The sequence below is a fragment of the Staurois parvus genome, unplaced genomic scaffold (assembly GCF_062004578.1).
Source record: "Staurois parvus isolate SC_StPar_1 unplaced genomic scaffold, SC_StPar_1.0 ptg000234l, whole genome shotgun sequence".
Classification (NCBI taxonomy): domain Eukaryota; kingdom Metazoa; phylum Chordata; class Amphibia; order Anura; family Ranidae; genus Staurois; species Staurois parvus.
In genome coordinates, this window is record NW_028318030.1 from 4,595,909 (window position 1) to 4,618,275 (window position 22,367).

At 40.7% G+C, this 22,367-nt stretch overlaps 2 protein-coding genes across 5 annotated transcripts in view; one reads left to right on the forward strand and one right to left on the reverse strand.

The window, feature by feature from the left end:
* RASSF4 (Ras association domain family member 4) overlaps nt 1–22,367 on the forward strand; it is a 418,821-nt gene that overhangs the window by 50,845 nt on the left and 345,609 nt on the right. The gene's annotated exons all lie outside the window — the stretch shown is intronic.
* The window catches only part of LOC149460149 (C-X-C motif chemokine 11-1-like), a 28,678-nt gene continuing 22,604 nt past the window's right edge, over nt 16,294–22,367 (reverse strand). Inside the window, exons 3-4 of the mRNA XM_089680064.1 lie at nt 17,753–17,830; nt 16,294–16,669 (exon numbers count right to left, since the gene is read on the reverse strand). Of these exons, the coding sequence (XP_089536190.1) occupies nt 16,582–16,669; nt 17,753–17,830 (166 nt within the window). The 3' untranslated portion in view covers nt 16,294–16,581. The remainder of the gene's footprint in view (nt 16,670–17,752; nt 17,831–22,367) is intronic.

Here is a 22,367-nt window from a genome sequence, read left to right on the forward strand (position 1 = left end):
CTGTCGTTTTTGGCTTTGCTGCGCTCATTCTATGATAATCCCTCGGCTCAGGTCTCCTTTAAAGGCTACAAGTCTTCTGTATTTCCATTCCAAAGCGGTACTAGACAGGGCTGTCCATTGTCTCCACTTCTTTTTGCTCTGGCAATTGAGCCTCTGGCTATGACAATTCGCTCCCATCCCCAAATCTATGGCATTCATTGCAGACAACAAGAACATAAATGTGCCCTGTTTGCCGATGACGTTCTTATGTATATTATTTTCCCTATGATAACTATGCCTAATTTATTGTCACTATTACGAAATTTTCCACTCTTCCTGGGCTTTCTCTTAATTCCCCAAAAACATCCCTTAATGTTTCCTTATCCATGCTTGAGGAACAACTTTGCGCTTCCTATGATTTTCAATGGACAAGTAAGTCGTTGACTTATTTGGGGATACATCTCACCACTTCAATTGAGACGCTATATCAGGCTAACTACCCTCCCCTCTTTAAATGTCTCAAAGATGATTTTAGCTGTTGGGCGGAATATTCTTTATCATGGTTTGGCAATTCCATCAAAATTACGTTTTTACCCAGATTGTTATATTATTTCCAGACTTTACCGGGGTCGATTCCAAGATGAAAATTAAGGCATTTACAAGCTGAGGTCCTCCGTTTTATTTGGAATAATAGACGGCCTCGGATTAATCAGAAGATGCTGTATGCTCCCAGACCTCAGGTGGGTATTGGCCTCCCTAATCTCCATGCGTACATCCAGGCTGCAAAAATCGCCCAAATGGCTTACACCACCGCTGGGGGAAATATTCCCCTTTGGGCCTCTATCAAATCCTCTCTTGTCACCCTCTCGCTGTCGGGACGTTGCTTTGGCTTCCTAATCGCTTGCGCCTTCCTATACTGTGCCCCACTCTGTCGTTTTTTTTGGCAGTTTGGGACAGGGTTTGCCATCGTAAATCATTGGTATCGCTACATACGCCTGTAGCTCCGTTTTTTTGTAACCCTGAATTTGTGTCTGGTTTGAAGCCGGATCCTTTTCAATGGTGGATCAATAAAGGCAATAGGAGACTATCTTAACGGTTCTTGCATATATTCGTTACAATATTTTAAGGACAAATTGCATATGTCTGCCTCTGAAATTTTCAGATATAACCAGATTGTCTGTCTCATTTCTCTGTTCGAAGTTTGCTTATTTGGATGAATCGCCTTTGCTTACTGCCTTTGAACTTTCTTGCCGGAATAGGGCTACTTCAAAAGGCCGTATCTCCGTAATATATGCTCTCCTCACTAATCTGCTTTGTAAAGGGATTTAGCTGTCAATTATGATTTATCAGATTGGCAAGATATTACTTTTTTCTATCAATACTACCCTACTTGAAGCAAATTATAAAACTTTGTTGAGATGGTATTTGGTTCCTACTCGGATTGCGGGCATGCATCCGTCTTCTTCTGCGATGTGTTTTAGGCGCTGTGGCCTGGTGGGGTCTATGTATCACATCTGGTGGCAGTGTCCACTTGCAATTAGATTTTAGATTTGAATGTTTAACTTGGTACATTAAGTGACGGGAGTAGATATACACAGATCCCCGGAGACAGCGCTCTTTCATAAATTCCCTGATAATGTTCCCAAGAAATCCTATAAGCTGATCTCCTACATGTTTCTGGCAACGAGAATCACCATAGCTAGACATTGGAAGCAATCGGCTATTTCACTTGATTATGTTAAAAAGAAACTAAAATGGATTATGGTTAATAACAAGCTCCCCTGTATCCTGCAAAATACTTTGAAGAAATTTGATAGTGTATGGAACCCGTGGATTCAATACATCTCTATGCCTTAATATCTCCCATCTTGACCCTCTCTTCCACTCTTTTCTTTTCCTTTCCCCTGTTCTGTATTGTTTTTTATATATTGACATCTGCTCTCGTTTTGTACTAAGCATTTTGCCTTAAACCATCAGTTGTTCATGGTACACCTTGTTGTTCCTAGTGCCTTATGTTTGTATGTATGATGGTACAATGTTTGCTTGTACCTCCTGTACAGTCATGGTTAGAATACAAGGCTTACAGACAACTAAAAGGATCATTGGTGTCATGCCAAGTGGTGTTGGACCCGGAACTATGAAGACAGATCAGAGATTAATTAGCCACAGTTTAAGGAACCCCTAACAAACTCTGGAGGAACCCAGGTTGGGAATGCTTTGTTTACACCGAGGATCAGCAATCAGTAGATCGTTTATCTACCAGTAGATCTTGGTCAGGTGACTAGTAGATCACAGTCAGGGCTTGCTGACCTGCCATCCCAGAGCATCAAACAGAGTGCAATGCAGAGGGACTACTTGTAAAGCTGGAGCTGTAGTGGGGATCAAGAACCACATAAGTTGATGTCTCATCTTTAGTGCTGGCTCCTACGTCCTGTCATTCAATTGGAGTCTTCCAATTATATGGTCACCATAACCGCCAATTGTGCTGATCACATGAGTTTACTTACAATCTAACCTGCTAGCTTTAGCTGTTACTGTGCCTTTTATGAAAAGAGAAGGTGGTTGTCACAGCATAAAAGATCAATCTCATGGTGGGCCGCATCAGCATTAAGGTTTCTCTCAAAGGGCCGGTTGTATCTGTAAAAGTATATCAATGCATCTACTCTTTATCATATTAAATCATTGCCTCTGCATTCAATTATTACTGGTTTTAGTAATAACTTAAGACTTAATGGGCAGGTGTTGGCTGGCACAGAGCCCACTTACTCTCCTGTAGAAGATGAGGCAAGTCTGAAAAGGAGGGTTACACACCGCTGTTGTTATCCACAAGAAACTTTATTGGAGACTGTTCAGACAGAACACGATACTGCCATGCCACGCCATCACAGCAACCAGTCTTCCCATTCTCCTCTGACATCAACTAGGCATTTTCGTCCACACAACTGCTGCACACTGGATGTTTTCTCTTTTTTGGACCATTGTCTGTAAACTCTACAGATGGTTGTGCATGAAAATCGCAGTAGATCAGCAGTTTTTGAAATACTCAGACCAACCCGTCTGGCACTAACAACCATGCTATGTTCAAAGTCACTTAAATCTCCTTTCTTCCCCATTCTGATACTCAGTTTGAACTTCAGCAAGTCATCTTCACCACGTCTAGATGCCTAAATGCATTGAGTTACCATGTGATTGGCAGATAAGCAATTTGTGTTACCAAGCAATTGAACAGGTGTACCTAATAAAGTGGCCGGTGAGTGTACATCAGGCTTTCCAAACTGCAGCCCACGGGCTGGTCCTTTATCTTGCCCTTGGGGCACTATTCCTTCCACTGACTCCAGAGCTGGGGAATTAATTCACCCACTTGCATCAATGATGGGGCACTATTCCTCCCACTGACACCAATGATATCATTTTTTTTTCACTCCCACTGGCCACAGTGCGGCGCTTGTAAAGTTCGAAGGGCAGTAAACTGGCCCTTCGTTTTGAAAGTTTGGAGAAATCTTCTGCTATACGCCAGTGGATGTGGGTCTGCGAATTTCAGGTCTTTTTCATAAAGTAGCAAATATGTACTGTAAGCACTTGTACAAACATGGCAATTGGAAAACAACTTACTTTAGAAAACAAATGTACATTTAAAGAAACTTGGTGTCTCCCTTGACATTAGGCTACTTTCATACGGGGTGGGCTCTGCTCAGCTTCACAGATCTGTCTGCTGATCTGAGCAGAGTGGGTGGATGAAAGATCTATGTCTGCTCAGTTTATGCAGAGAGGACACGGACAGAGCATGCTCTGTTCTTTGGGTGGCAGGGTGTAAACGGACTCCGCTGTCTGTTTACACCTGACTACCTCTGTTACGATCTGCCTACACGGAGGAGAACAGATCCCCTTCCATTTGTTTTTAGCAGATCAGATTGGAGGTATGTAGGTGTAAATGGACACAAGTACGTTTACACCGGCCAGTCCATAGGGATGAATAGACCGTGTAGTCAGATCCACCTGAAAAGCTGACAGGTGGACCTGATCAAAACGGTTGTGTGAAAGGGGCCTAAGATGATCATTAAAGGAACAGATTGATACTAAAGCATTTTTCATAGTGGACAAAACATCTTTAGCATTTACACATTATTGTTGATGCTTTAAAGTTGATTTACTAAAAGCAAAGACTGATAACTTTGCAAGGGAAGCTACAGTTTACAGAGGAGTTCAACCCAGGGCTTACTGCATGAGGTGAAGCTCTGTTGGCTTCAATCGTCCAAACATGTGCAAGAAAAAATGCTGTTTTTTTTTTTTTTTTAATTTTCCTTGCACGTAATTGGGTATTCTTTGCTAAATGAAATTTCACTACATTCACTAAGCTGTAGGAAGAAAATCCTTTGCATAATGCAACTTTCCTTGCAAAGTGAACAGCCTATTTGCCTTTAGAATATCAATCCCTTTGTGTAGAAATATGACACAGATTTTGGCATGATAGTGAAAGCACCGAAAAACCAAGTTTCTGTTCTTTATGTAACATTTTTTGCTTCATATCTTTTCACTTGCTGAAGTTTTATAAAATACATAATACAGTATATTATTTTTAAACATTAGACTGAACATAATCATCTCATTTTATTTCGTTGAATTGTTGCTTTAAAATGGACTGTGTAGTAATGCTACACTTTAATTTCATAAAAAATAAAAGCCTTCAAAACATAAAATGTAGACAAGTAATGGCAAAAGAGTAGAAAAACACAATGAATAATAATCTCAAAAAGTACAAGCATAAAAAAAATATAAAACAGAAATTAAAGAGTCTATTCACAGAAACATATCAATGAAAACCTGTCTGTGGGATAGTAAAATATACAATGATATTGTTATTGCCTAAATTTAAAGTGTATGTAAAGCCACGTTACAGTTTCATTTCCTGTCTCAGAGATGCAACAGAACAATTGTACCTACTGGAAGATTTCTCCTTACCTCGTTTTCATATGACAACTCAGAAATATTGGATTTCCCATCACTTTATGTACTGTGTTAAGGAAATGCTCAGCAGGACCAATAGATGGCAATAAACACCTAGCAAGAATCTTAACCATTCCCCCCTATTTCCAAATGTAAGAAAACAATTCACTTTGCATAGACTTTAATATACAGTATTTTATCTGCAAGATTTTGTAAGAGTATTATTTGGCCCTATTTGTCAGAAGTGGTGTAGTTCAATGCAACCAAGGCTGTGATTGCTAAACTGGGTGGTTTTTTGCTAGGTGCTTTGGTTTGGGTTGGATTGTTAAAACATGGGCTTGTATTGCTGAGTGAAGTAGGCGGAGAACCCAGTGGCTCAAGGCCAATTTACACCCAAACATGGTGTGGGTAGCCTGCATGCCATGCACTTTTCGCACACCGCGTTCAAAACGCATTGCATTTGTGATCTGCAGTGGATGTGAATATTAACTTAATCACACCCTAAACGCAGGCCCAAAAGCAGTGTGTTTTCCCGCACCAGAGCGCATGGTACAGATATCGTTGCAGTTGCATAGTTAGTCTGGCTAAAAAAGACAAAAGTCCATCCAGTTCAAACATAAAAAAAAAAAGTTATAATCCTATACCCTGCAGTGAGGTTCCAAAAGTAGTGCATGCACTAATTTTGGTGCAGTGCGATATCAGTTCATTCAGAATGGATATGCTGAAATCGCATCACACAAAACTACATGCAAATTGAACAGGAACACATAATACATTCCTGTGCGATTCCTGGTGTGCACCTGTCCTCATAGTTGGCATTGGCATCAATCATCATAGTAGAAGATTAATTGGTCTTCAAAATGATGAAAAAAACTAAAATGTATGACCCATTGGTATTATTATCAGTGTCTTGAGATATAGATAGAATCAGTGGCTTGAAGTGTTGTGCAAGAAGTGATGATTTGCGGTTTTGGAAAATGTTGCTGATTTTTGGTTGTGTACAGACTGGCTGCACAGTAGGAACGTGCTCTATGGGTAAAAGTACAAATATTCTTTAACAAAGGCTGATAAAAAAAACAGATGTGTTTATTATATAAGATTAAATCCCCCAAAAGGTTTAAAAGTGTTTACACTTTATAAAATGAAATCTGATACATACACCCTTTTATATTGTAGGGAAAAAAAGTTAAAATAAAGGGGTCTTGTCCAAGGAGTTGGAAAGTGTAGGTGGCACTGACGGGCACTGATGAGGAGGCACTGGTAGGTGGCACTGATGGGCATTGACAGACATCACTGATGGGCACTGAAAGGCAGCACTGATATATGGCACTGTTTGGCATTGACTGGCACTGATAGGCAACACTGACTGGCACTGATAGGCAGCACTGATTGGCAACACTGTAGGGTGACACTGAAAGGCAGCTCAGATAGGCACTGATATGTGGCATTGATGTGCACGGGTAGGCACTGATATGTGGCATTGATGTGACACTGATGGGCACTGATGGGCACTGACATGTGGCACTTCTGGGGCTACACTGATCATCAGGGCACACTGATCATCAGTGCTCTGATGATCAGTGTACATGTCCCCTCCAAGGAATGCCGATTACTGGCTCTCCTCTCCTCTCGAGCTGTCAGCTTGACAGCTCGAGAGGAGAGAAATGCCGATAACCGGCATTTCCCTGTTTATATGTGATCAGCTGTGATTGGACACAGCTGATCACATGACCGAGCCGACATCTTCGGCTCTTTCCGTGGATCGGTGGTCCGCTGTGTCCGAGGGACACAGCGCACCGCCGATCGCCGCGCTGTGTGCTCCGGGAGCTGTGCATGCGCGGTTAGAATGGGAGGACGTCATATGACGTCCTCCCAGAACGAGACAACCACCTTGCGTCCATCATATTACTATAAAATCTAATTTCTTCATAAATTTAGGCCAATATGTCTTCTGCTTCATATTTTTGGTAAAAAAAAATCTCAATAAGTGTATATTGATTGGTTTACGTGAATGGTATAGCACCTAACAACTATAATATATGTACTGACGTTTTTATTTTATACTAGTAATGGTGGCGATGGGCAATTTATAACAGGACTGCAATATTGCAGTGGACAACCTGACACTAACTGACACTTTGTGGGAATCAGTGACACTAAAACAATGATCCGTGCTAAAAATATGCACTGACACTGTACTAATGGCACTGGCTGGGAAGGGGTTAAACATTTTGGGTGATCAAAGGGTTAAATGTGTGCCTAGCCAGTGTTTTTGTGTGTACAGTTTTCTGCTTCCACTAAGGGATGTGCTGGATTTTAATCCAGCACATTCTTGCTGACAAGACAGAGCTCTTCCTTGTGAACATAGGCAGAGCTCTGTTCTGTCTTTCTACTGAATGATCAGTGGGTGCCGATGTGTCTAGGTACGTGATCCGACTCAAGAGCCACTCTGCCACTGTATAACTAGATTATGCGGTCAGCAAGTGGTTAAAGAGCTGTAAACCAAGAAACAATTTTGTGTTGAGTTTTGTGTATCATCTGAAGCTACTCTACAGAAGAATCAAACAGATAATCAACATGGGTTCTTGAAAGACTGGTCATGTTAAAGATATCTCATTTTAAAGAGGATTTAAAGTACAACTAAAGGCAAAACTTTTTTTTTTTTGGATAGAGTGGAGAGGGATTAAAACCCTTGTCAGTATGTATTGCTGTCTGTTCCCCCATTAGGGAGATTCACCCTCTCTATTTTCCTGTTCACCACTATCATTGACAGTGAAAGTAAAAGAAAATCCCACATTTTGGGTTATCTTTAGAAAAGTAATAGAGGGGAAATCTTCCAATGGGAACATTAGTTCTGGTGACCTAGGGGGTCCCCGTGGGATTCCCTTAATCTGCAGCAATTTCCTCTCACCCTCCGTTTTGGCTATGGGACAGCAAGTCAAGGGATTTCTTCCCAATGGGACAGAGAGAAAAAAAAACTGATGTGTTATGACCCTCCCTTACCCTATCCATACTGAAAAAATACATTTGCCTTTAGTTCAGTTGTGGATGCTGAAAATGCTTTAGATGTACTTTTTTTTTTTTCTTCAAAATTATTTGCTAAAAATAATGTTAATTATAATAGTCAAACTTTGTGCATGCATTGGCATTTAGTGCAGTAATTTTCATTTTTTTTGTTAATGTATGGCGACAGCATGTATGCTTATAGATTTATAGACATTTGTGTTTTCAGTGAAAATTCAGTGAAAATTCTCATTACATCTGTTGTACCACAGTGGGATTTGAAGTCTATTATTAGATCTGGCAATGTTTGAGTATCTGTTTCCTAATTTGTCTTTCCTAAAGCGGTTAGGGCCATGGTAAATAAATGACCGCACGTTTTACTGAGAGAATTACACATTTATAATTGTCTTTGCAAAGTTGGGTTACTGTACCTCTCCGGTAAACATCAAATAAGGAAGTATCAGCTAGGACAATAACCTTTACATAGTCATAGCTGTCATTCAATCTCTATGACAAGTGGCCCTTCATTAAATAATAACACAACCTAGAGTATAGTATAGGAAAATGATAATCTCTGCTAGAAATGCTTACACTAAATTTCTATTTACTTAATGGGAGGTATTTAGATGATGGCTAAAATCTTAAAGTTGCCATTTTTGTAGACCAAACAAAAAGTATGAGCACTGATGGCACTATAAATACTGAGTGGTACTGAAGGTACTGAGATCACTGTAAGTACTGAGGAGCACTGAGGGAGCTGTGAGTACTGAAGACAAACAAATAGTGCCAAGCATAAAATAGGTAAATTAAAAATAAAAACAAAACTTTTGATTTATCCTCATTATGTTAGTGGGTAACATGATCTACAGAAGTGGTGATGCGACCCAGTGCACATCTTGCTCAATGTATACGGTCCCTGAGCACTGTTCGACAACAAATACTGCTGTGCAAAATGTGAGCAAGTTGTTTGTTTGGAAGCTTAGATCTTGGATCTAAAGAATCAACTGGCAACACTGTGAACCATCAACAACCTGGATGGTAATGTGGACATACCTGTCAGGTGCTATCTGGGGCCAGTATAGAGTAGGGTGTTGATAATGACATAAACACAAACATGTATACACACACACGCACACACTGAACTGGATGGACCAGTGCCTTTGCTTTCAACCTTAACTATGTAACTGTGTAATGTGGACATGAAGGCACCTGAGGTAGGTAGTTGAGTTACAGTTAGACAGGGTAGAGTGAGAAGTGTTAGAGAGTCTAGTCCTGAGTTGATACAGCTTAATAAATATGCTCTTTTGCATGATTTTGGGGATATCCGCTCCGGAGTGGCATTGCTGGAGCAGTATGCCTCACCTAGCTGCCAGTGGAACAACTACTCCTGTAGGGATTAGGGCAGGGGCCCTAGTAAGGATAGACTGTATGTTGTTTACCGGTCACACAGGAATGGCACATTGTGGATCAAATGGTTAGATTATAAGGTAGAGTTGTCATGATCCACATTGGTACAAATGGCAAAGTTCGAGGAAGATGGTGCCCTTAAAAAAATATTTCAGGTGCTTAGGTACTATATTAAAGAGAAGGACCTCCAATGTAGTATTTTCAGAAATACTGCCTGTGCCACACTAGAAAGGCAGCAAGAGCTTTGAGAGCTTAATACAGAGCTGTGAAAAAGTATTTGCCCCCTTCCTGATTTTTTTCTATGTTTACATATTTGGCACACTTAAATGATTCAGATCATTAAACAAATTTTAATATTACACAAAGACAACCAGAGGAAAATAAAAAATGCAGAATTTGAATGATATAATTTATTAAGGGTAAAAGCTTTCCAAACCTTCATTTCCCTATCTGAAAAAGTAATTGCCCCCATCTACCACCTTGCTAAACCATGAATAAGTTGTGATTAACCAAATTTTTTAGAAAGCTTAAATTTCACTTGCCACACTTGGGCCTGATTACTGCCAAACCTGTTAAATCAAGAAATCAATTAAATAGAAGCTGTCTGATAAAGTGAAGCATGCTAAAAGATCTCAAAAAGCAACACCGTGTTCGGAGCACTGATGCAGCGAAGTAAAGAAGTTCAAGAACAGATGAGAAACAAAGTAACTGGCATGCATCAGTCTGGAAGTGGTTACAAAGCCATTTCTAAATGCTTTGAGACTCCAACGAACCATAATGAGAGCCATTATCCACAAATGGAGAAAACTTGGAACAATGGTGAACCTTCCCAAAATTACTCCAAGAGCACGATCACGACTCATCCAGGAGGTCATAAATAAACACAGAACAACATCTAAAGAACTGCAGGCCTCACTTGCCTCAGTTAAGGTCAGTGTTCATTCTTCAGCAATAAGAAAGAGACTGGGCAAAAATGGCATCCATGGGAGAGTTCCAAGGTGAAAGCCACTTCTGATCAAGAAAACCAAAAAGGCTCGTCTCACATTTGCCAAAAAAAATCTTGATTATCCCCAAGACTTTTGGGCAAATATTCTGTGGACTGATGAGACAAAAGTTGAGATTTTTCAAAGGTGTGCGTTCCATTACATCTGGCTTAAAACAAACACAGCATTTCATAAAAAGAACATCATGCCAACAGTCAAACATGGTGGTGGTAGTGTGATGGTCTGGGGCTGCTTTGAAGCTTCAGGACCTGGACGACTTGCCATAATTAATGAAACCATGAATTCTGCGCTCTACCAGAAAATCCTGAAGGAGAATGTCCGGCCAGCAGTTCTTGGTTTTAAGCAGCAGGACAATGATCAGAAACACATCAGCAAGTCCACCTCTGGTTAAAAAACCCCCCAAATTTAAGGTTTTGTAGTAGCCTAGTCACATTCCAGACTTAAATACAATTGAGATATTGTGGCATGACCTAAAACAGGCTGTTCATGCTTAAAAACCCTCTAATGTGGCTGAAATAAAACATTCTGCAAAGAAGAATGGACCAAAATTCCTCCACAGCGATGTGAAAATCTCACTGTCAGTTATCACAAACGCTTGATTGCAGATGTTGCCGCCAAGGGTGGCACAACCAGATACTAGGTTTAGAAGGTAATTACTTTTTCACATAGGGCCAGGCAGGTTTGGACAGCTTTATTCCTCAGTAAATGAAAGCATCATTTAAAAACTGCATTTTGTATTTACTTGTGTTATCTTTGTGTAATTTTAAAATTTGTTTGATGATCTGAATCATTTAAGTGTGACAAATATGCAAAAAAGAAAAAAAATAGGAAGAAGACAAATACTTTTTCACAGCACTGTACAAGGTTGATTGATGTATGAAAGAGGGTTTGGGTTCATGGAGAATTGGGCTGACTTTGGTTATTGGCTCTACAGTAGAGATGGACTGCATCTAAATGGGGAGGGTGCAACTCTACTGGGGAGAAGATGGCCAGAAGGTTGGTGGAAATTTCAAACTAGGATAGAGGAAAGATTTTGATTGAGAGGTGTACTGTGCAGTGAGCAAGGGTCAAAGTGTGCAGATGTGGGTAAAGTTTGATGGGGAAGGGGACCCCAAACAGCTGATAGGGAAACCAAAAATTGTGAAGACCAGTACTTATAGGCTGACTCAATCTTACTGGAAACTAAGATTGAGCAGGGATAAAATAATTCGCTCTTGTACAAAATGAAAGGGTTTGTATACAAATGGTAGAAGTCTGTTCAATAAAAAAGAATTAGAATTGCTAAAACACAAGGAGAATTTTGACTTCATGGGAATAAATGATGGCTTACATGACTGTCTTGCAACTGTCCAGGGGTACTCTCTGTATTGAAGGGACAGGGTAGGCAGAAGAGGAAGAAGGGTGTGCATGTAGGTCAAGAGGAATTCGATAGTGAATATGAGGGATGAAATTGCTAATGGGGCTAGAAAGGAGGTAAAATCTTTGTGGCTAGAGCTTCAAAGGGATGAAACAATTAATTGGGGTTTATGCTATAGCCTACCTAACGTTAGGCATGTCGAAGAGACCAGTATCTTTTCACAGTTCAAGATGGCGGGGAGGCAAATCTAAAATCATGGGGGACATAAACTATTCTGGCAATTCTTGATTGGGAAAATGGAACTGCTCATTCAGCTAAGGCATATACTGTAATGGAGGACAGATTGAGTCAAATAGTGGAAATCTCAACTAGGAATAATGCACTGCTGGGCCTGCTGATTACAAACGGCACAGAGCTGATTACAGATGTAGAAGTAAAAGATAATTTAGGTAACAGTGATCACAGAGTAATTACATTTGTCTTTTGGCATTGATGAGATTGTATGTACACGTATAGAAAGCTGGTTGCAGGGGTACATCCAGAAAGTAGTAAATAATGGCTAGAGATGAGCGAATTATTCAAAAATTCGATTCGGCTGATTCGCCGAATTTGAGGAAGAAATTTGATTCGATGCGAATTAATTCGCTACGAATTTAACTTATTAAAAGGGTTTCTAGGCTTCAGAGAGCCTTTAAATTAGTGCAGAACACTGTACCTTTAATTTAAATGCCCTTGGAGATGAGAAGGATGAGAAGGAGAAGGATGAGGATGAGGAGGATGAGAAGGAGAAGGATGAGAAGGAGAAGGATGAGGAGGATGAGGATGAGAAGGAGAAGGATGAGGATGAGGAGGATGAGAAGGAGAAGGATGAGGATGAGGATGAGGATGAGAAGGATGAGGATGAGAAGGAGAAGGATGAGAAGGAGAAGGATGAGGATGAGAAGGAGAAGGAGAAGGATGAGAAGGAGAAGGATGAGGATGAGAAGGAGAAGGATGAGGATGAGGATGAGAAGGAGAAGGATGAGGAGGAGAAGGAGAAGGATGAGAAGGATGAGGATGAGAAGGATGAGATGGATGAGAAGGATGAGAAGGATGAGAAGGATGAGAAGGATGAGGATGAGAAGGATGAGGATGAGAAGGATGAGGATGAGAAGGATGAGGATGAGAAGGATGAGGATGAGAAGGATGAGGATGAGAAGGATGAGGATGAGAAGGATGAGGATGAGAAGGAGAAGGATGAGGATGAGGATGAGAAGGATGAGGATGAGGATGAGAAGGATGAGGATGAGGATGAGAAGGATGAGAAGGATGAGGATGAGAAGGATGAGGATGAGGATGAGAAGGATGAGGATGAGAAGGATGAGGATGAGGATGAGAAGGATGAGGATGAGAAGGATGAGGATGAGAAGGATGAGGATGAGAAGGAGAAGGATGAGAAGGATGAGGATGAGAAGGATGAGGATGAGGATGAGAAGGATGAGGATGAGGATGAGAAGGATGAGGATGAGGATGAGAAGGATGAGAAGGATGAGAAGGATGAGAAGGATGAGAAGGATGAGGATGAGAAGGATGAGGATGAGAAGGATGAGGATGAGAAGGATGAGGATGAGAAGGATGAGGATGAGGATGAGGATGAGAAGGATGAGGAGGATGAGGAGGATGAGAAGGATGAGGATGAGAAGGATGAGGAGGATGAGAAGGATGAGGAGGATGAGAAGGATGAGGAGGATGAGAAGGATGATGAGGATGAGGAGGATGAGGAGGAGGAGGATGAGGATGAGGAGGAGGAGGAGGAGGCAAATAGATACAATGTTTCAACCGCTGTATGGAGGGAATGTCACAGAACTGTCAGAAATAGCGGAGCTCTGCAGATACACTTAGCGGAGCTCTGCAGATACACTTTTTGCCGGCTTGGAATTCTTCTTATTTTCATCCTACTTCTTCTTCTTCATCCTCATCCTCAGAAGAAGAAGAGGATGAGGATGAAGAGGAAGAAGAAGAAGAAGTAGGATGAAAATAAGAAGAATTCCAAGCCGGCAAAAAGTGTATCTGCAGAGCTCCTCTATTCTGCAGATACACTTAGAGGAGCTCTGCAGATAGACTTTTTGCCGGCTTGGAATTCTTCTTATTTTCATCCTACTTCTTCTTCTTCTTCTTCATCCTCATCCTCTTCTTCTTCTGAGGAAGAAGAAGAAGAAGAAGTAGGATGAAAATAAGAAGAATTCCAAACCGGCAAAAAGTGTATCTGCAGAGCTCTGCTAAGTGTATCTGCAGAGCTCCTCTATTTCTGACAGTTCTCTGACTTTCACATTTACAGCGGTTGAAACATTGTATCTGTTTCCGAATAAAAACATCTGTATCCTAAATGGAAACAAATAGATACAATGTTTCAACCGCTGTACATGTGAAGGAACTGTCGGAGAACTGTCAGAAATAGCGGAGCTCTCTGCAGGGACACTTTTGCCGGCTGATCGGGAAAAATCCGATTCGCGCACCCGAAGTAGGCTAATATTCGGATTCGACGAGAATCGAATTTTTCCTGAAATTCGAATCGAATTCCACTTCGCCTGGTTCGATTCGCTCATCTCTAATAATGGCATATATTCTGAAGGGTATAGTGAGTGTGAGTGTGGTACCCAAGGGCTCTGTCCTGGAACCATTTCTGTTTAACTTGTTATATAGAGGTTGGAATAAATAGTTCACTCCCAGTGTTTGCTTATACAAAGCTAATCAGTGCAATAACATCACAACAGGATATAGCAACTTTACAAGAGGACCTAGTTAAACAGAGGGGTGGATAGCTACATAGTAGATGAGGTTTGATATTGAAAAATGTAAAGTAGAGCACTTGGGAGCTAAACATATGCAAAAATGTTACTCGCTAGGGGGAGAAACTCTAGGAGAATCAAGGATGGAAAAGGATCTCGGGGTCCTAGGAGGATCACATACTCAGCAAGAACATGCAGCGACAAGCTGCAGCAAGCAAGGATAGCCGAGTATTAGCTTGCATTAGAAAGAGTATTTTATTCAAGAGAAAAAAACTATATTTCTACCACTTTTTAACCAGTTCCCGACTGCGCTATAGTCAAAAGACAGCTACAGCGCGGTAGGCTAGTTCTGGGAGGGCATCCATGGACATCTTCCCAGAACCACGCCCCCTAAGGCATGCACCGAGGTCCATGTGTGATCACTGTGTCCTTCGAACACCGCTGATCACAGATCTAGGTAAAGGGCCAATCAGAGCTGCCCAATCACAGCTGATCACAGTGTAAATAGAAAATGCAGGTTATCGGCAGTTCTCTCCTCAAGATGAGAGCGTGTGAGGAGAGGAGAGAAGGTAAGCAGCATTTCTCAGAGTGGACATTTACACTGATCATCAGGGCACTGATCATCCGTGCCCTGATCATCAGTGTAACCCCATCATTGTGGCTAACATTGCCCATCAGTGCTTGCTGTTAGTGCCCATCAGTGCCGCATATTGGTGCAGCCTCATCAGTGTCCATTAGTGCACATCAGTGAAGGAGAAAAATCACTTATTCACAAAACGTTATACCAGAAACTAAGAGTGGGTTTTTTTAAATTTTTTTGGTCTTTTTTTGTTTGTTTAGCAAACAATAAAAACTCACTGGTGATTAAATACCACCAAAAGAAAGCTCTATTTGTCTCCAAAAAATGCTAAAAATTTAGTTTGGGTACAGATACTCAAAGTAAGATGAAACAAGAGCGCATAATAAAAATGCCAAGAGTTTAATCTTTGCATGCAGGTGATGTTACTGGCAACATGTTTCACCACCAGTCAGCATCATCAGGGGTGTGGAGCACCCGAATTTGGAGTCTCTGTGCATGTATGATTCTGCACTCTTACTTTGTATGTATGTACACAAGTGCATATTGATCTCTTTATGCACTTCAATTTATCAGGTAAGGGGCTGAACATTTGTGGCAGAGGAATTATTGGGAAACACATCTTTCTGCTGGGTGTTTTTTTTTCACAAGAGCCATCAAGCTTTGCATGGACTGAGCACTTTATATTGAGCACTTTTGTGAACTTTGGTTTATCTAATCATACATTCAAAGCTGTACCTTTTGATGCACTTTGCACTAGTGTTTTTGCATGTTTAATATATATGTATGCAGAGTCATTTATTGATCTTAATGTTTTATACGAAGGTGATTTCTTACACTTAATTTTGGCAGCACGCGTGTGTGTGTGCGTATGTATGTGTGTGTATATATATATATATATATATACACACATACGTATATATACATACACACAGAATATAGGGTTTAGCGTTGACACCTATTTGTTGCTGCACCTTTATTTTTTTTCTCACTAAGCGCAAAAATATCTTTTTACATATTACTGGCCGAATCGTCGGATGACAATAGAACTAATGCAGTCGTCACATCTAAGAATTAGTAAGCTGCAATATAATAAAGGTTTACTTTTAATACCGATTTTAGTTCCCAAGTCTGCACACTTGCTGTTTCTGTTAAGATGAGATCTACTTCCCCTAATAGATTTAGTTATGTATTCAGTCATTATGAAAATTTTGAGAATTACCTCTGTGACAACATAATAGGAGGAGTGCAAACTTTCAAAGGTGGCTGAGATCCTTCTTTACTCCAACGCAGGTGAAACATGTTAAATTAATAATTTTGGTAACCTGTGGTCCAATTTTATACATTGTAATTCTTCAGTTCACATTTGTTGAGTTTATAGCCTTATGGCAGCTAGTGCATTTGCCTTCCCTTTTCGGATGCAAAAAAATTATAAAACATATACTGTTATTACAATAGTTCTATAAATGCACAGCCCAGCACTTAATAAAGTAAAAAAAAAATGTTGTCATATGAGTGGGTACTTTGTGTATGCTATAGTCTTTATCTCTTTACTTTTTTCTTTTTTTTCATGACCTTCATCAATTTTCTCTGTACACATTTCTTCACCTTTTTTGTGTTGCTTTCACTCCTAAAACAGACACAATCCACGTTAGTATTCTGTATTTAGAGCATTTTCCTAAAGAAAACTAGTAACGAACCAGGACATCTCATAGTGATCAGATGATGACAAAATAATTAGCAGAAGTTATATTCGGTATCAAACCTATTTATGGTTTCAGATATACAGGCAGCTGACTTTTATTGACATTTTCTGAGAGGGTCCATTTACATATGTGCATGTTGGCAATGCACACTTAAAAAACATGTTAATGCGCATTACTATAAATAATCAGTTTTGCATTACTAAAGCTGTTTTACCTCTACATGAAAAACTTCTGTTTCCAAGCATGTTACATTTATGTCCTCCTGGTATTATTTTTATTTCCAGTCATTTTGCTCATTTTAACCAGTTACGTTTGTGCTCCTTTATGTAATATGAAATGTAATACAACAAATTGCTGGATAAACATGGAAAAAAAATCTGTTTGACATTCCAGTGGCACACTACCTTAAAGCAACATGATTCTGTTCACCTTGTTACATATGATCTTTCTCACATACGTTTGTGAGAATTCATGTTTCTATATTCTGTATTGGTGCATCCATGCACACTGGGCATTTTGATAATGCTGGTAACGTTAGCTGTGTAAAGTCACGTTAAAAACTTGAGTTTTTCAGCTTCTTTTTTAGAGTTTTTTTGCACAGCGTTTTGCCGTTTTTCCACATTTGTTTTTCAGCATTTTCTTTTACCAAAAAAATTTTGTTGGGGTCAAAAAGAGTAAAAAAACGCCGGTTTGCAGCATTTTACTGCATTTTTCAGCATTAGCATTACTCCTCTAGAAACCCACTAGTCATGTTTTTTTTTCCAGCCAAAAAACGTCCCTGCCAGAAAACATTGATTACAGTCTATGTGTGCATGGACACACAAGATAACATGCTGGGGAGTTTACTGGCTGTAGAAAAAAAATATCAAAAGCCAAAACAGCAGCTGTAAAAACAGTGTGCATGAGAACTAAATGTTTTCATTTGGGTTGAAGTACTAAAGGCTTTTGGTATTATCACCACCAACTTTCTTTTATTGTTTTAAAGTTTTGTATTATGTAATACTCACCTTTTCCAGCAAGAAATAATGGCTTTTCCTTCTTTAGCATTGGGGTTTATGCATTGGCGGGTAGAATCCACTGTTACTCTAAAACAAATGTTTAAAAAAACAGAATATAATAATTTTGTGTTTTCAGAGGTGAACACAAGAAACATTTTTAGAGATTCTCATTCATTCATCAAGGTATCTAGTTCACTTTTCAAATTTACAAGGTTGAAGTTTGAAAGTGGTTGTATTTATAAGTGTCAGGGTATAATGTAAATTAGAGGCGATCAGATCAGCAAATTAATCCACAGAACGAGTTCTGTTGTAGACTTGAAAAATTTGGAATTTTTCGGTTGTGTAGCCTTGTGATCATTCTCCAGTGATCCGCCACCTACAAGTCAGAGAACTCACTAACTACATATGACTACCCACAACAGGTAAGTCACACAGCGCTTGTTGTTATGCAGGGTTTGCCACCGTTCACTTTCTACCAGGACCAGTCACTTTTCATCTTAAATTGCAATAAGCCATATACCATGGGAGAGACAAAGGAAGGCTGCCATAGTGTAAAACCTTAAAAGCTTTCCACATTAAAAAAAACTCCTTCACATTACCCTCGCACATTAAAAAGTGCTATGCCTTGCACTAAGGTAAATTCGCTTATTGCTACATCAGAAATGCCAGGGTACCAGTTCCATGTACTCCTATTGCAAGCAGTCCCTTCCTGCTTTTTCTCAGGTGTACAATTGTGTCACTTCCGGGTGTACTGTGTGGGATACCTCACTTTCTGCTCCGCTCAGGCACACTGGTGAGGTATCCAGCACAGTACGCCCAGAAGTCATTCAATTGTACAGCTGGGAAGAAGCAAGACGGAACTGCTTGCAATAGGAGAAGATGGAGCTGGTACTCTGACATTTCTGTGTGGAATAAAGCTTTTTTTGTAAAATCATTATTTTTGCTTTTCCAAGACGATAAGTACAAAATTCCCAACAAGACTAGGATGATCCAGAATACAATAATGTTATGCAATTCAAATGAAAAAGCTTTCATCATTAGCAGATCTACAAAATAGTCTTGAGAGCACAACTGAAATTGTAGGATCAGTCATGGGGAATGTAGGGTTGAGGGAAGGGGTAAGGGAAGAAGGAAAAAAGGGAAAGGGAAGCAGGGAAAAGGGGGGGAGATAGAGAGAAATTCAAAAAGAGTTCTGTCTGATTTCTGAGCAGTGCAGTCCGGTTCCAAAGTGAATTACAGGCTCATTGACATCTATGGGAATGCTTCTAAATAGCACGTCATCAGGTTTGAACACGACTTTAGCACAGTTTGCTCTCTACTCACAGAATGTGCAGCTGTGTCAAAAATCCTGTCCCGAGTCGCACCTAAACTGGTCATGAACCACTGAACAATTACTTTGTCAATTCACTGTGAAAATAGACCTTTAATCCGCACCGTACATGTGTGAATCCACACTTAGCACTGGTTCACACTGATGTGGTGTAGAATTCACACCGGTTTCTGTGCAATTTTCGAACCGCATCATAATCGCATCCTGTTCATCAAACTGCTGCGGGTTTGTATTTTAAGTTGCCCACATTGAGAAATCTGTTTGCAAAATGCAGTGTGATGTGCAGAATCGGATTGCATGGAAGTGGTACGATTTGAGCCATACAAAATGTATGGCTCAAATTGAACCACACAAAAATCACATGCGATTTGCACAGGAATGTGCCGCACCGCATCAGTGTGAACCCAGGCTAAATTATTTATCTTATTGTTTATTTACATATATTTTCAATTTTTGTGTTTGATTGGTAATGGGTAACAAATAGTAGTGCTATATAGAGATAATCTGCGTATGTTTCCATTGCTCATAGTGCATTCGGATACAGCTGCTTTTATTTGTGAAAATAATTCCCAGCGCTAATGTATAGTAGTAGAATTTGTCAGCATAGCTTTACTGACTAGTATTGTCACATCTATGTGGCAACTTATTATCGTTACAGTAAAATATAGAACAAAGAAATTATATGGAGAGATAGGAGCTCTGTGCCTCATTGTTTAGTCAACTTTGCATGTGATGGACACAAATTGAGCAAAAAGCTTCCTATTCATTGGGGATGCTAAGTACAGATTACCATAAAATATAAAGGTGAAAGCTTTTTGGTGTAACAAAATCAAGTACATACAGTTAGGTCCATATATATTTGGACACCAGCACCATTTTAGATTTTTCAGGTATTTATCAAAACATATTCAAGCTATAGTTATATAATGGATATGGGCTGAAAGTGCACACTCTCTGGTTTAATTTGAGGGTTTATACATCCAAATTGGAAGAAGGGTTTAGGAATTACAGCTCTTAAGAGTAGCCACCCCCCTTTTTCAAGGGACCAAAAGTAATTGGACAATTGAATCAAAAGCTGTTTCATGGTCAGATGTGGGCTACTCCTTCGTTATTTCTTCAAAAAGCTGCACAGTGACTTAATGGTTAGCATGTCGGCCTTGCAGTAAATGGGTCATGGGTTAGATTCCCGACCATGGCACCTCCTGCATGGAGTTTGCATGTTCTCCCTGTGCTTGCGTGTGTTTCCCCTGGATACTCCGGTTTCCTTCCACACTCCCTCCAAAGACATGCTGGTAGGTGAATTGATTCCTCTCCAAATTGGCCCTAGTATGTATATGTATGAATGTGAGTTAGGGACCTTAGATTGTACGCCCCTTGAGGGTTAGGGAGTGATGTGAATGTAAAATATATAGATGTAAAGCGCTGCGTAAATTGACAGCGCTATATAAGTACCATAAATAAAGTAAATTAAGCAGGTAAAAGGTCTGGAGTTGATTCTAAGTGTGGTATTTGCATTTGGAATCTATTGCTGTGAACTTACATCATGCGTTCAAGGGAGCTGTCCATGCAAGTGAAACAGGCCATTGTAAGGCTTCAAAAACTAAACAAATCCATCAGAGAGTTAGCAGCAACATTAGATGTGGCCAAATCAACAGTTTGGTACATTCTGAGGAAAAAGGAACGCACTGGTGAGCTCAGCAACATAAAAAGGCATGAACGTCCATGGAAGACAACAGTGGTGGATGATCACAGGATCCTTTCTATGGTAAAGAAAAACCCATTCACAACATCCAGACAAGTGAAGGACAAAAAAAACATCTAAAAAAGCCAGACCAGTTCTGGAAAAGCATTCTTTGGACGGATGAAACTAAGATGAATCTGTACCAAAATGACGGGAAGAAAAAAGTGTGGAGAAGGCTTGGAACAGCTCATGATCCGAAGCACACAACACCATCTGTAAAACATGGTGGAGGCAGTCAGTGGTGTATTGAGGCAGTCAGTGGTGTATTTATGTTTTGTGCTGCCCTAGGCAACACAAAAATCATTGCCCCCCCAGTGCACCCCCACTGTCTCTAGTGCACCAACGTTTTCTGGGCGGATGGTAGTGGTATGAGCTGCGAGAAGGTATCAGTGGTATGAGCGACGAGAAGGTGTCAGTTAGTGGTATGAGCGGCAAGAAGGTGACAGTGATATGAGCGGTGATAAGGTGTCAGTTAGTGGTATGAGCAACGGGAAGGTGTCAGTTAGTGGTATGACCGGCGAGGTGGTGTCAGTTAGTGGTATGAGCAGTGAGAAGGTGTCAGTTAGTGGTATGAGTGGTGTGGAGGTGTCAGTTAGTGGTATGAGCGGCGAGAAGATGTCAGTTAGTGGTATGAGCAGCGAGGTGGTGTCAGTTAGTGGTATGAGCAGTGAGAAGGTGTCAGTGGTATGAGTGGTGTGGAGGTGTCAGTTAGTGGTATGAATAAGTCACCTGGCAGTCTGTCAGCTCTCCACCCCCCCCCAATAGTATACATGGTATACACAGCAGTAGGATGGAGATCACTCACCAGGCCTGGTGGAGGGGCGGAGACCGAGGGGGGGAGCCATGTACTGCCGATATGTATCCTCCTCACAGCCGCATTTCCCTTCCCTGTCTGTGACAGAGATCCCTGCCTCCGCTGGACACTGCCATCCTCTGGGATCATCGCTCAGCCCTGGTTCCTCACCACCATCCACTGCAGAGAGCTCCGACCCCCAGAGCAGCCTACTGTTGTAGTGACATCACGGACATCCCTTCTTTCGAGGCGCGGTGCCGCCCTCCCTAAAAAGTGCCGCCCTAGGCAAGTGCCTTGTTTGCCTCGCGGCAAATACGCCCATGGAGGCAGTGTGATGGCATAGGCATGCATGGCTTCCAGTGGCACTGCGTCATTGGTGTTTATTAATGATGTGACAGAAGCAGCTGGATGAATTCTGCAGTGTTTAGAGATACTGTATGCTGTCAGCCCAGATTCAGCCAAGTGCAGCAAAGCTAATTGGACGGCGCTTCACAGTACAAATGGATAATGGTCCACAACACACTGCAAAAGCAACCCAGGAGCTTTTGAAGGAAAAAAAGTGGAATCTTCTGCAATGGCCGAGTCAATCACCTGATCTCAACCCAATTGAGCATGCATTTCACTTGCTGATGGCAAAATTAAAGGCAGAAAGACCCACAAACAAAGAACTGAAAACAGCTGCAGTTAGAGCCTGGCAAAGCATCAGAAAGTCTTTGATAATGTCCATGGGTTCCTGACTTCAAGCAGTTATTGCCAGTAA